General features: G+C 43.7%; 1 protein-coding gene across 1 annotated transcript; it reads left to right on the top strand.

Moving 5' to 3' along the window:
- Window positions 1-8,577: 8,577 nt before the first annotated feature.
- Window positions 8,578-11,575, top strand: si:ch73-127m5.2 (uncharacterized protein LOC561202 homolog). The gene is made up of 5 exons (XM_062474492.1): window positions 8,578-8,880; window positions 9,400-9,956; window positions 10,213-10,413; window positions 10,497-10,626; window positions 10,704-11,575. The coding sequence occupies exons 2-5, from the start codon at window positions 9,605-9,607 to the stop codon at window positions 11,155-11,157; spliced, it is 1,137 nt and encodes a 378-aa protein (XP_062330476.1). The 5' UTR covers window positions 8,578-8,880; window positions 9,400-9,604; the 3' UTR covers window positions 11,158-11,575.
- The last annotated feature ends 2,131 nt before the right edge of the window (window positions 11,576-13,706 follow it).

Genomic DNA, 13,706 nt, shown 5'->3' with positions numbered 1-13,706 from the left:
ACTGATCAATTATACAAATCTAACCAGTCGATGACTTTATACACACAAGTAGGCCTAGTGGTGGTAACTTTAAACACACAATCAGGGGCGGACTGGGGGAAAAAAGTGGCCCGGGAGTTACTGTCAGACCGGCCCACTCAATACACGGCGCGTGGCCCATTCAGTACACAGCGAGTTGCCCACTCAATGCATCGCACGTATCGACCAATCAGTGGCCTACTTGGAAAAATACCCATACACTTAACATTATTTTGGATGATTACAAAAAATTACATCATATATATCTTTTCTTACGTTGAACGTCCGAAGTCTATAAGAACATTTCAGAAGACACATTCGAAAAATAGGTACCATGAGTGTCAATACAAATCGCGAGGAGGAGTATAAATCTCAGTCAGGGATTTTAGACGGTCTTAGGGCAAATTATGTGTTCAAGCTGTGTAAAATGGAAAATAGTTCGAGGTGCCGGCGATGTCAGAGGGAGGGCCGGTTGGTGATGGAAGTGGGCCGGTATATTGGACCATCCCAACCCCGTCGGCCCATGGCCAGTCCGCCCCTGCACACAATTAGGACAACTTCATTAAGCTTTATTCCTGGAAGTCCCAGCCGGTACTGGACATAGGATACATCTGCTTTTGTCGAATCTAAAAATACATTTAAGGAGAAGATACCTGACAGTCATGTGTGTCCCAGCAAACAGCAAAGTATGACGGTGTGTTTTCAAGGTTGAGTGATGCAGACATGCTGGTGGTTTCAGTTTGGTGTGTAGGTGGTTGTGTCTCCCCACAGCATGCATTCCTATGTTCGGTTTCAATTTGAGATTTTTAGGCCAGGACATCTCAGAAGTGTATGTACTATATATGCCTGGCTATTCAAGTTTGTTGAAGAATATCACTGCAGCATGGACAAAGACACTGCACTGTGGATAGTCCCTGAAGCCTGTGTGAGCGAGATTGGGAATACTAATCTATAAAAAAAAAAATATATATATATAGTATATTCACAAGCCTCAGGACGAGATATTACTTATAAAATTAGTCATCAAGTTTAATTATTTTCTTCTCCCTTGCCTTTGATGTCAGTGTTCACAGTTAATAGTTTATCTTTAACCTAAATCTATGTACTCCAAACCACTGCCCCCCCCCCCCACCTCCCCTCCCGATAACAGCAGGCCTCCTGGCTCCTCTTTGTGGCTCCAACAGAAGTAAAGGAAAACACATAAAGTGTTAAACCTTGTTCTGTTGCATTGTACAGAAGACAGTCCCACAACTAATCTGCATGCCCCTTGCTCAGCCCCTCCCCCGCCCCCGAACAACCCAACCCCACATGCTTGACTCGTTCTTCCTGCATCCACACTGTATCTTGTCTGGATCAGCAGGCGGCATGACTACATGAGGGCACCATAATGATTTTACAAATGTCCGGTTGTCATGGCAACAGAGGCACTTAAAACGGTGTGAGTGGTTGACAGGGCTTTGTCCAAGCTCTATTGTTCCTTTGAAAACCTACAACAAGACCACAAAAAAATATTCTGTCAAATTTGGATAAATGTGATGAGTGGTATTCAAATACTGAGAATAAATCAGTATTAGCCATTTGGGAGCAAGCCTGGATCACTGAGAAATAGAAAGCTTTGAAGATTAACTCAACTCAGGAGCAGCATGTACATGTGCCAAACATATAAATGCATGCACACACACACACACACACACACACACACACACACACACACACACACACACATACATACATACATACATACATACATACATACATACATACATACATACATACGTACATACATAGACACACACACACACGCACACACACTGTCCCTGTGTGTGTGAACATCCTCATCTGTGTGTCTCAGTTCTACCCAGAAGCAGTCCTTTCAATCCCATTATCCCCCCAGTTCCCCAAACTGTCACATAGAGAGGAGCCAATCACCTCAGCAGAAACCGTTGGTATGGAAACAGATCAGTGGAGCTCCAAATCTCAGCTTTAAGAACCTATTACTGGTTGCAGCCATCCCATGAAATTCCCTTAATAGCAGTAACATGACTACCCTAGAAACATTTACATCATAAAACAAATAAATCATCAAGAGAGTATTTCCCTACATATATCATCCTACTGGGAGCTAAGTGGTTCAAAAATGTCCCTGAAATGGCTTATACAGTATGAATCTAACAATATTGTGTCTTGTAAATCAGAAAAATAAATTAATTCCCTTTTTATGAGTTATCAAATAGAATCATTTTCATTAGAAAAGTTACGTTTGTGCATGCTAGAAAATGTGAATAATATTTTAACATGTATCTACAGTTAGGTCAGGAAATAGTTGGACAGTGACAATTTTCATAATTTGGTCTCTGTACGCCAAACACAATGGATTTAAAATGAAACAACTGAAATGCAACTGAAGTGCAAACTTCAGCTTCAATTCAAGGGGTTGAACAAAAATATTGTTTGAAAAATGTAGGAATTGCAAAACAAATTATACACAGTCCCCTTATTTCAGGGGCTCAAATGTATTTTGATAATCTATATTGTAAATATTTGTTATACTTGTTGAGAATCCTTTGCAGGCAATGACTGAAGTTTGGAACCCATGGACATCACCAAACACTGAGTACATCATTCAGGTTGATCTTAGTTTCATCTGTCCAAAGAATGTTGTCTTTTTTTAGATGATTTAATCTAAAAATCATAAAGCCTAATTAAGTCTAACCTGGCCTTTCTGTTCTTGAGATTTATGAGTAGTTTGCACCTTGTGCTAAACCCTCTGTATTTACTCTTGTGAAGTCTTCTCTTTATGTTCGACTTAGAGATAGTGATATGCCTACCTCCTGGAGAGTGTTCTTCATTTGGCTGGATGTTTTGAAGGGGTTCTTCTTCACAATGGAAAGGATCCTGCGATCATCTACCACTATTGTCTTCCTTGGACGTCCAGGCCTTTTTGTGTTGCCGAGCTCACCAGTGCGTTTTTTTCTTAGAATGTACCAAACTGTTGACTTGGCCACTCCTAATGTTCCTACTATCTCTCTGATGGATTGTTTTTTACAGCCTTATGAGGGCCCGCTTCACTTGCATTGAGAGCTCCTTCGACCGCATGTTGTGGGTTCACAGCAACAGTTTCCAAATGCAAATTCCAAACCTGGAATCAACTCCAGACCTTTTACCTACTTAATTGATGAAGACATTACAAAGAATAGCCCACACCTGTCCATTAAACAACTTTTGAGTCAGTTGTCCAATTACTTTTGGTCCCTTGAAAAAAGGGGGCTACATATTAAAGAGCTTTAATTCTTAAACCCTCGAATTGAAGCTGAGAGACTGCACTTTAAGCTTATTATTTAACTGTAAATTGAATATGTTTTGGTAAACAGCCAAAATAATAAAACTTGTGTCAGTAACTGTGTCATTACTAAACTTACTGTAAAAAATATACATTTAGGAGTACATTTGGGTTGTTGTTGAAGTCTTCAGAAATGTAACTGCTTGCATATTGTTTATGGAAATGTAAACTAAGTGAATATATCGACGAAGGCAATGGTGAAATGCTGAATATCCAGCATTTCAATAATGTGTTTCTTTATGTTGAGAAAATCAGTATACATGTGGAAGTTCTCCTTATGATGATATTGTTGTTGTCGTTGTTTCACTCTTTGGCAAATTACCGACTGTTCCTTGGCACTTACCCCTGTAACACTGGTAGAATTGGTGGCCAAGCAGCGAAGCCACCTTAAGTGTTTCTACCTTTTCTTATTGTTATTACACATCTTCTGCCACTGGAGTCTATGGCAGCCCCTAGAACCAATTGGTCAGAAGTTGTGAAATTTGGCACACTCTTTGGGACCAGTCCCCTCATCAACTTCACCAAGTTTCATGTATCCTATTCCAATCATCTAGCGCCACCAATGGGTCAAAGTTGAAGGTGTGTTTACACACGTTTCTTTTGAACCATATGCCTCATTTTCCAAAATGAGGTATCGTTGCATTTCCTGGATCAAGACGAGTCCAACGCACTCTATGACGTAGGTCATAGACATGCACGAATAGGGCTTATGTGAGTTACAACTTGTTCACCTTTTTGTCTGTTCTACTGAATCACTGTACTGATCATTGAGACCCTTTAAGGAAGCGAGTCTGTGAATTCTATATCTGTAATGTCCAGCCATATATAAAGGCCATCTGATGTTTCTCACTCATGCTAGCCACTCTGCAGGGCTGGACTGGCCATCCGGCATACCGGCATTTGCCCGGTGGGCCGACGCACTTTTGGGCCGAATCGGCAATATAATTTGGTCCGGCCCATAAAGAACTGACAGCGGCCCGGCCCATTGCTTAATTTATTTTTGGTCGGGCCGGCCCATAGAGAACTGACAGCAGCCCTTGGTTAATTTTCTTTATTGGCACTGGCCTGACCCAATCAAATCCAGGAAACCCCTGATTTATAATATCGCCTCCCGCAGGCCCTGATACACGAGCTGTTGACTAATGCTTATGCTGGTTTAGCATTGTTAAAGTTTAGCATCGCTAAAAATGGAGAAATGACCACCAAGCGCAAGGAAGGTGCAGAAAAGTTAAGGGAGAAAAAGATAAAAAATCTACAGGCAAATGCCACAAAATGTGCAAAAATTTCTAACATGTTTGGGGGGGGCTTTAGCTGCTTCAACATCAGCATTACCTGTAGAGGAATGAGGAGAGGTGGCTGGCTCAGAGAGGCAGAAACATACTGACAGGGTCAGCGAAGAAGCCGAGGAGGAGGTGAGTGACCATGACAGGGCCATGGGAGCGAGTGAGGAAAAGATGGAAGAAAGAGTAGTTGACGACGTGGTAAGGAGTAGGCAAATTAACAGGGGACTCTCAGGAAGGGAGGGAGGCTGTGTGTGTGTGTTATGTGCGCCTTAACTTCAACTCCATTATCTCAAGAACTGGGCACTGTTTGAAGTTGCAGGTTGGCAGGCGGCTTCGTCAACACCCCAGGATGTGCAGAGCCACTCGAGACGTTTAGATGAGCGGTTTGCATTTGCAAAAAACAATTATCGACTTAAATATACAGTATAACTAACCTGAACCCAGCTCAATGTGGTTGCTTATCATGCCTGACGTAGACCACCATGTAATTAGCATTTTTATTACATTTACATTTAGTCATTTAGCAGACGCTCTTATCCAGAGCGACTTACAGTAAGTACATTCTCCCCGAGGCAAGTAGGGTGAAGTGCCTTGCCCAAGGACACAACGTCATTTGGCACGGCCGGGAATCAAACTGGCAACCTTCAGATTACTAGCCCGCTTCCCTCACCGCTCAGCCACCTGACTGTCATAATGTTTTGGCACAGTTGATGACTCCTACAATCCCAACAAGGAACTTAAATTGCGAATGTGAGGCATCACTCGTCATCTTTTGAGCAGTCATTTTATATATCATTGGAAGATTTGAATTACATTTGCCTTTTCCTTTCCAAATTAACAGGCATAATGCGCATTTGGTCACAGAAATGATGATGCATTTCATCAATTGTTTTAATTATGGCAGGAAAACATGTCCATAGCAGTGGCTAACTGACAAGGTTATTTAGCCAATTGTTTTTTCATTATAAATATGAAAATGTACAATATAAAGCAAATGTTGTTTGTTAAAAGAACTAGCAACCTGTCACAGTCTGAAATACAGTCAGGTCCATAAAATATTTGGACATTGACACAATTTTCATCATTTTGGCTCTGTATACCACCACAATGGATTTGAAATGAAACAATCAAGATGTGCTTTAAGTGCAGACGTTCAGCTTTAATTTCAGGGTATTTACATCCAAATCAGGTGAACGGTGTAGGAATTACAACACATTTTATATGTGCCCCCCCTTTTTAAGGGACCAAAAATAATTGGACAAACTAACATAATCATAAATCTAATTGTCACTTTTAATACTTGGTTGCAAATCCTTTGCAGTCAATGACAGCCTGAAGTCTGGAACCCATAGACATCACCAGACGCTGGGTTTCGTCCCTGGTGATTCTCTGCCAGGCCTCTACTGCAACTGTCTTCAGTTCCTGCTTGTTCTTTGGGCATTTTCCCTTCATTTTTGTCTTTAGCAAGTGAAATGCATGCTCAATTGGATTTAGGTCAGGTGATTGACTTGGCCATTGCAGAACATTCCACTTCTTTGCCTTAAAAAAACTCTTTGGTTGCTTTCGCAGTATGCTTCGGGTCATTGTCCATCTGCACTGTGAAGCGCCGTCCTATGAGTTCTGAAGCATTTGGTTGAATCTGAGCAGATAATATTGCCCGAAACACTTCAGAATTCATCCTACTGCTTTTGTCAGCAGTCACATCATCGATAAATACAAGGGAACCAGTTCCATTGGCAGCCATACATGCCCACGCCATAACACTACCTCCACCATGCTTCACTGATGAGGTGGTATGCTTTGGATCATGAGCAGTTCCTTCCCTTCTCCATACTCTTCTCTTCCCATCATTCTGGTACAAGTTGATCTTGGTCTCATCTGTCCATAGGATGTTGTTCCAGAACTGTACAGGCTCTTTTAGATGTTTTTTGGCAAACTCTAATCTGGTCTTCCTGTTTTTGAGACTCACCAATGGTTTACATCTTGTGGTGAACCCTCTGTATTTACTCTGGTGAAGTCTTCTCTTAATTGTTGACTTTGACACAGATACGCCTACCTCCTGGAGAGTGTTCTTGATCTGGCCAACTGTTGTGAAGGGGTTTTTCTTCACCAGGGAAAGAATTCTTCTGTCATCCACCACAGTTGTTTTCCGTGGTCTTCCGGGTCTTTTGGTGTTGCTGAGCTCACCAGTGCGTTCTTTCTTTTTAAGAATGTACCAAACAGTTGATTTGGCCACACCTAATGTTTTTGCTATCTCTCTGATAGGTTTGTTTTGATTTTTCAGCCTAATGATGGCTTGCTTCACTGATGGTGACAGCTCTTTGGACTTCATATTGAGAGTTGACAGCAACAGATTCCAAACACAAATACCATACTTGAAATGAACTCTAGACCTTTTATCTGCTCCTTGTCAATGAAATAACGAACTCCCTTTATGAGGGAATAACATACACCTGGCCATGGAACAGCTGAGCAGCCAATTGTCCAATTACTTTTGGTCCCTTAAAAAGGGGGGGGCCACATATCAAATGTGTTGTAATTCCTACACCGTTCACCTGATTTGGATGTAAATACCCTGAAATTAAAGCTGAAAGTCTGCACTTAACCTTTTAAGGAGTGAGTTATTTTTCCAAAACGGAAGCTAGCTAGTTTTAGTTAGCTTCCGTTACCTAGCAACCTAGCATAATACTCGTAGCAATGCTACTACCTGCTAGTGTTACTTGTTAGCCTCCTAATTGTAAATTTTGAAGCCATACTATAGCGTTTGTCATATAGTTTTTGTCTATTGGAAAATAGTCGGTTGGAATGTTCAGAATCACATATGTGTGACGCTACTCCTTAGCACATCTTGATTGTTTCATTTCAAATCCATTGTGGTGGTATACAGAGCCAAAATGATGAAAATTGTGTCAATGTCCAAATATTTATGGACCTGACTGTATATATCATGGGGACGGCTAGTGGTACTAAACCCAGGATCTTATGGTTCTAACCAGGATCTAATGGTACTGACCTAGGATCTTACTGGAACTTCACCCTGTCCAATGTCTTGTAGATGATGTCCTAAACTAAAAAAAATGATCTGATTATCCGTAATGGTCTAAAAATGCCTCAATACATGTAGCTGTAGTAGTTGAGACACATGGAACATCACCTTGTTAGTTTCCTGAATGTTATGTCCTGCTTTGAGGCCATCGCTGTTAGGCTGTCCTCCTCATAATGTGTCACTTTCAGCAAATATACCACTGACATTGGATGAACTCTAGGTAAAATTACTATGGACAAATGTTTAGATCAAACAAGGATCACAGTGCTTACGGAACACCTGTCTCCTGTCTCAGAAGGCTGTGTGAGAAACACAGCTGACGGAAGAGAGGGAAGGAGGGAGGGTCAGGCAGAGAGAGATAGAGATAGAGAAAGTGTAGTGTAGCACTCCCCTGGGCCCACACAGCAGCAGATCGCTCATCATATGTTTCTTGCTGCCGGTTGCGTTCACAGATAACATCCACAGCAGGCAGTGTCTGTGATGTGTGTATGTGTTTGTGATGTGTGTATCTATGATGTGTGTGTGTGTCAGAAGATGCTCAAAACACTACCGGCATCTCCCACCTCCACCACATGAGCTGTGTGTGTGTTGGAATTATTTCACACTCCTTTAGTTAGTGAGGATATTTGAGGAAGTTTGTTTGAATGAGAATCTGTGCAGGTTGATTCCAAATAATAAGTATCTTCTGATATTAAATGACCAGGTACTCACACACACATTTGGTTAGCCTATACTACAACCTTGTGTTCAAACGTTGAAAGTGCAAGAAATTGGATGCGAAGACGTGGTTGGCCCGAACATGATAGTGGCTGAGCTGATATTAATAAGAAAACGTTTCCCTTCTCGTGGTGGGTTTCCAATCTGTCTTTTGGAAACCGAAAGTGTTGGGGGGGGTGGATTTTTATTTTTATATACAGATTATCTGAGCGGAATTTCATTGTTAAGATTCTTAGCGCAGTCGGAAATTCCACCCCTTCAACTCGATCGACGTCATTCAAGGCAAATAATGTGTAGCCCTATTTCTTGAATGACGGATTATTCGACCAATAGGCACAGAGGTAACGTAACTCAGGCGGTAGTACATGTACAGCTGATTTGCAACCCGCTGTAGGAAGAGCGGCGAAGAAGGAAATGTCGGTGGTTCCACCACGGACCGTTCTAGGATCAGTGCCCTTTTAGGCAAAAACAGAGCGGTGAGTAGGAAAGCCGTCACTACTTGCGTTGGTTTGGTTAGTGGAGAAATTCGGAACAACCAGTCCTGGGTCTATATTACTGTTTATTGATTATAATAGTTCGTTCCTTACCAAACATTCAATCTACCCTACCGCGGCCTAGCAGCCATTTTCAGACAAAGTCACGAAATGTGACCTATTTAGCCAGTTTGCACAAAGCACCGAAACAGAAATATAATTTCAAAAGTCCACAAAGAATTATGTTATTATGTTTGATTTGTTACTGACGGAGCATCTTTGAGAAAAAATATTTTTGTTGCGAGTACACAGCGCACTTGGCTCAGCCAAACTAGAAGCGCTGTCGTAGATACTTACTACTTATGGTGATTAGAGTGTGACGTCGTCGTCAACACATCCAGCCTTTTCAGGAGTCCTTTCTCCAGGCAACCAGACAGATCCCTACTGCTTTGTTGTGACGGATTGTTCTTGATAATTCACCTCGAAATAGTTTGTGAAATTGTGCCTTTTTTCTGTCTACAGATTGAAATCCATAAGAACAAACAATAATGGCTTGGTAAAACCATGAAAGACGGCAAAAACCAAAAGTAAACATCCAGCATCTCCGTGAGCCCAGCCGTGACCTTGTTCTAAATATAAAGCATATGTATATTTTGTAGAGCCGAATAAGTAGGAGAAACTTGCCATATAGCAGTAAAGTCACCATTCCTCCAAGCCTCCCTAGTCAATGGAAATGGACGCGTCTCCCAGTGTTGTGGGGCTAGACGCCCAGGGGAACATGGTGTTCACCGTGGTCAAGCCAGTCATGGGGATCTTCCAGGTTTCAGCAGAGCAAACCAACAGTGTCGGCCCGATGGGTGGGGAGTTGCCAGGTTTGTCCGGCACCCCTATGACGCTTGTGGAGGGCCCGGGACAGCAATCTGGAGTAGTAGTCAATCCAGCCCAAATCCAGGCAGCGGACCTGGCCGGGAATGTGGTCCACACACAGGAGCAGGCTCTCAGCCACAGCCTGGTTCCCCACGTGCCTTTTGCTGAGGTGTCATCTCTCCTGGACCCCAACATGAAGGGCTCCAAGGCTCGTAAGTACTCACATCCAGCCAGGGAAAGATCATGGGAAACTGTCTGTCTGAAATGTCCTGTATCTTACTAGTCTATTTAAGACAGATCAAGCAGTACGCTGTACAACAGAGTAGTACAGTAAAAATAGGATCATTGGTTGGACAGGAAAATATGTAAATAAACATATTGAAGACTTTGTGAACTAGATGAGATTGGAATGTGTGCAGTTGAGAGTGTAGTCCAACCACATCACCCCCAGCGTCTCCCTGGTTGTAGGGAAGTACCTGATCTCGTATGAGGAGATCCAGCGGCGCCTGCAACCCCCAGAGAGGATGTCGCTGCGCTCGCTAGCAGCCTACACCAGGGTGAGCCGAGGGCCGGCCAGCAAGAAGACTCTGCTGGAGTCCCTGAACATCCTGGGCCTAAGCCCCAGCACCACCACTGCTGTCTCCTCGTCCTTCTCCAAGCTCACCGAGGGTAGGGCTATGTGTGAGTGTGTGTGACAGTGTGTGTGTGAGTGGGATGCCTTTTCTCCTCTCATGGATGGCTGTGTTTTGCAGGTGACACCAGGGCACTATGTCATGACATGAAGGACTTCTCACATGACTACATCGACTTTGGCAAAATGGCCAAACAGCTCATACCTGAGACCAACACAGTCCAGCACTGGTCCAAGATCATTGAAACCAAGTAAGACTGCTGCCGTTGTTCCAGGTTCTGCTGCTAGCCTGGCCCTGTTCCTCATGTTCTCCCTCTGGTGTTTGTAGGACCCACCTGGAGGACATGAGGAAGTGCTTCCGTGATCCGGTAAACAGCGGTGCGTTCGACAACGTCACCCACGGCCTGGGCCTGGGAATGATTGACATCACCCTGGACATGATCGCCATGGTGATCGACCGTCAGATCCGCATACTGTCGGGCGCTGCGGCCTCCGACCCCGCCGACTCAGGCCCACCAATGAGACGCATCCGCCGCCGTCACCGCAAGCCCCGCTGCGTTGATGACAACAAGCCCCAGAGAGCAGCCCGAGGGGTGAAAGGGCAAGGGAAGGGTCTGGGAAAGGGCAGAGGCAGGAAGAAGGTACGGCCAGAGTGCGAAGCCCCTGTTATCATGGAGAGCCAGCAGCAGCAGAGCGAGGATGTGCAGAGTAGCGTCCTCACCCTGGTTTCCGTTGGGTATGAGACCATCTCCAGCGGCCTCACCACCCCAGGAGCAGTGTGAGAGCATCCTGACCCAGACGAACCATGCTCTCTGTGGAGGTCCAGAACTTTGGGATTTTCGTAGCTGCTCAGGTCTGCCCCATGGACAGGGCTGGAGAGGACATTCACATGGAGTGATCATGATGCTCACTCCTTTAGTTTTTTACTTAGTTAATGATAGCAGAAGCTTGCTTGAGATTGATAAATGTTTCTAACAGTAATCCCCATCAGCACTGGATGGAGGAAGAGACAGACAGAAATACATTTCTCAGATTTGTTCGATCCCAAAAAATAGTTCTCCAAGTAAGGCTTTCAGTTTGTCTTCTTTTCCTGTCTTTTCCCTTTTGAAGCAGATCACAATATGTCAATAATCAGCGAGAGAATGTTTATAATGAAACCTGAATTGCTGAAATGCTTGTATTAAAGGCATACATTTCTTAACTAAACTTCATATTTGTATTTTTGTCTCTCGTAGTTATCATACAGGACAGAAGGTGATCAGGTCCTTGTCAGTTGTGCCTTGTATAGGCTAAACCAATAACATGGTCTGCTAACTTGTTTGACAGATTCAAGTTATGAATTTGGTGCAAAATGGCCAGATATCATTGCATTCTACATTATGGATAACTGGCATTGACAACTTGGTTGTACAGAGAAAACAGACACAGGATAAGTGAAGTATAGGAAGTTTTATGGAAGATGACTGTTGCTTTAGGAGTCAGGGCTCAACATTAACATTTTTGAAACTTACTGGCCCCAAGACAATTTTTACTGCCCCCCCCCTTCCAAAAGTTGTAATTTATCATTGTTACAACAAAACCAAAGACTTATAAGTTATGTTATTCTGTTAACATGTTTAACCATTTATTAAACACATCCTGGATATAAAAAGAAAAGTGATAAAAAATAAAAAGGTAATATTCAGCAAAACAATTGACTTAACCTCAAACATGACATGCTCTCTTCCCTCCTGACAGCCATCTCTGCACAACTCCGGCTGAAACTGAAACCTCTGGTCCCTCAATGCTAATATATAAAAGGTTCCATAGCATTTCATCAGTATGATACTAAGTACCCAAGTCGACACCATTCTTCTGCTGCAGTTCAATAGCCCGGGGGAACGAGGCGAACGGCTGGCTCGTCTTTATTACGTGATATGCCATTGTTACAAGTCGTGCAATAACACGATGGGCATCTGCATTTAAATTCCTGACCAGCATCGTCAACGGCCTGGAAGATGGATTGTCAACCATCCGCTTAGCTGTCACGCAAACCAGGTGCTGTCTGCTATTAGCATGGCTGGTCAGGGATTGTTTTCGAAAATTGTCGGTACCTGTGTAAAAACTTTTTTGTACCTTCCACTTTTGTCTGCTTTAGACGGGAACATACGACAGACGACACAGTGCATCTTACTTACATTTAAAAAGTCGCTTCCGTTTGAGCTTGTAGCTCTCCTTTGCTGCCATCTTCACTTCAGTGTCGCGCGCCAGTTTTTTTTTTATTTGAGAATTACAATTTGACAACCACTCGTCACTCACTACTCAACTCTTGATTGGCCAACGTTGCGCCCCACGAGCTGCAAAGTTAAATGCATTTAGCAGATAGCAAAACATGCAGGATGTTAAGTTTTACAATGCGATTTTTTTTTCAATCAATGCTTTGCACTGGCCCGATCGGGACAGTGAGTTGCTAGTTTAACTGTCCCGACATTACTTTTTACTGGGTCCGGGCCATCGTTATTGTCGAGCCCTGGTCCGAGTGAAGGTGAACAGCATAGGCAGGTTGGGGCAGTGGGCAGTCTGGCAGGCAGGCAAGGAATGAACTTGAGCACAAGAGAAGATACAACTTGGAAGATACTTACTAGACTAAAGCGGTCGGAAACGTGTGACTACCACTGAGCTGAAACGACGATCAGATGAGGAGTGGATGAAGAAGCGAAGGTTGATCGGCTGCAGAGTTGAAGTGATAGAAGGCAGGTGTGTAGGTGGAGCTGGAACCAGAAGGGAGAGGGAGAAAGATAGACATGCCCACGACATAACACTAACATGGAGACATACAGGGACTAGTGGACAGACAGACACAGAGAGACACAGAGACAGACACAGAGAGACACAGAGACAGACACAGAGAGACACACAGACAGACACAGAGAGACACAGAGAGACACAGAGACAGAGAGAGACAGAAGGAGCACTAGGAGACAGGGAGACCCCTGGGACACGTTCTTGACACAACTAGCTCCAGTCTGCGACTTCCCTTAAATGTCTACTTCTCTACAGTGTGTGCACACTCTAGCTAGCACAGAACATCTTCATCATGTCCATCCGAGTCTGGGAAGGCCTCTTAGAAGAGGGTGTGCCCTCAGCTGGTTGGAGTGGCTGGAAGGTGTGCTGTTTCTCTGAGCTTGCTGTTGTTGTGACTGGGGGGGACTAGAGAGGGAACTCTCCACTGGAGAGAAAGCCGAGGGCCTCTTACACATCAACATTGGGGAAGGGAGGGAGGGAGAGCAGCTTTGCAGAGAATTAGGATTTACTCTGAATTAGTGTAAGAGAGAGAGAGCGAGGCAGAGAG

This window comes from Osmerus eperlanus, chromosome 12 (genome assembly GCF_963692335.1).
Source record: "Osmerus eperlanus chromosome 12, fOsmEpe2.1, whole genome shotgun sequence".
Classification (NCBI taxonomy): domain Eukaryota; kingdom Metazoa; phylum Chordata; class Actinopteri; order Osmeriformes; family Osmeridae; genus Osmerus; species Osmerus eperlanus.
Note: the sequence above shows the minus strand (reverse complement) of the source record. Positions and strands in the feature narration are given on the sequence as shown.

What these genes read in the sequence shown, in the direction of transcription:
- si:ch73-127m5.2 (XM_062474492.1), top strand. Translation starts at nt 9,605, where the DNA reads ATGGAAATGGACGCGTCTCCCAGTGTTGTGGGGCTAGACGCCCAGGGG. An exon ending in CATGAAGGGCTCCAAGGCTC is followed by an intron (nt 9,957 to 10,212) that starts GTAAGTACTCAC and finishes CCCTGGTTGTAG; the next exon opens with GGAAGTACCTGATCTCGTAT. An exon ending in CTTCTCCAAGCTCACCGAGG is followed by an intron (nt 10,414 to 10,496) that starts GTAGGGCTATGT and finishes TGTGTTTTGCAG; the next exon opens with GTGACACCAGGGCACTATGT.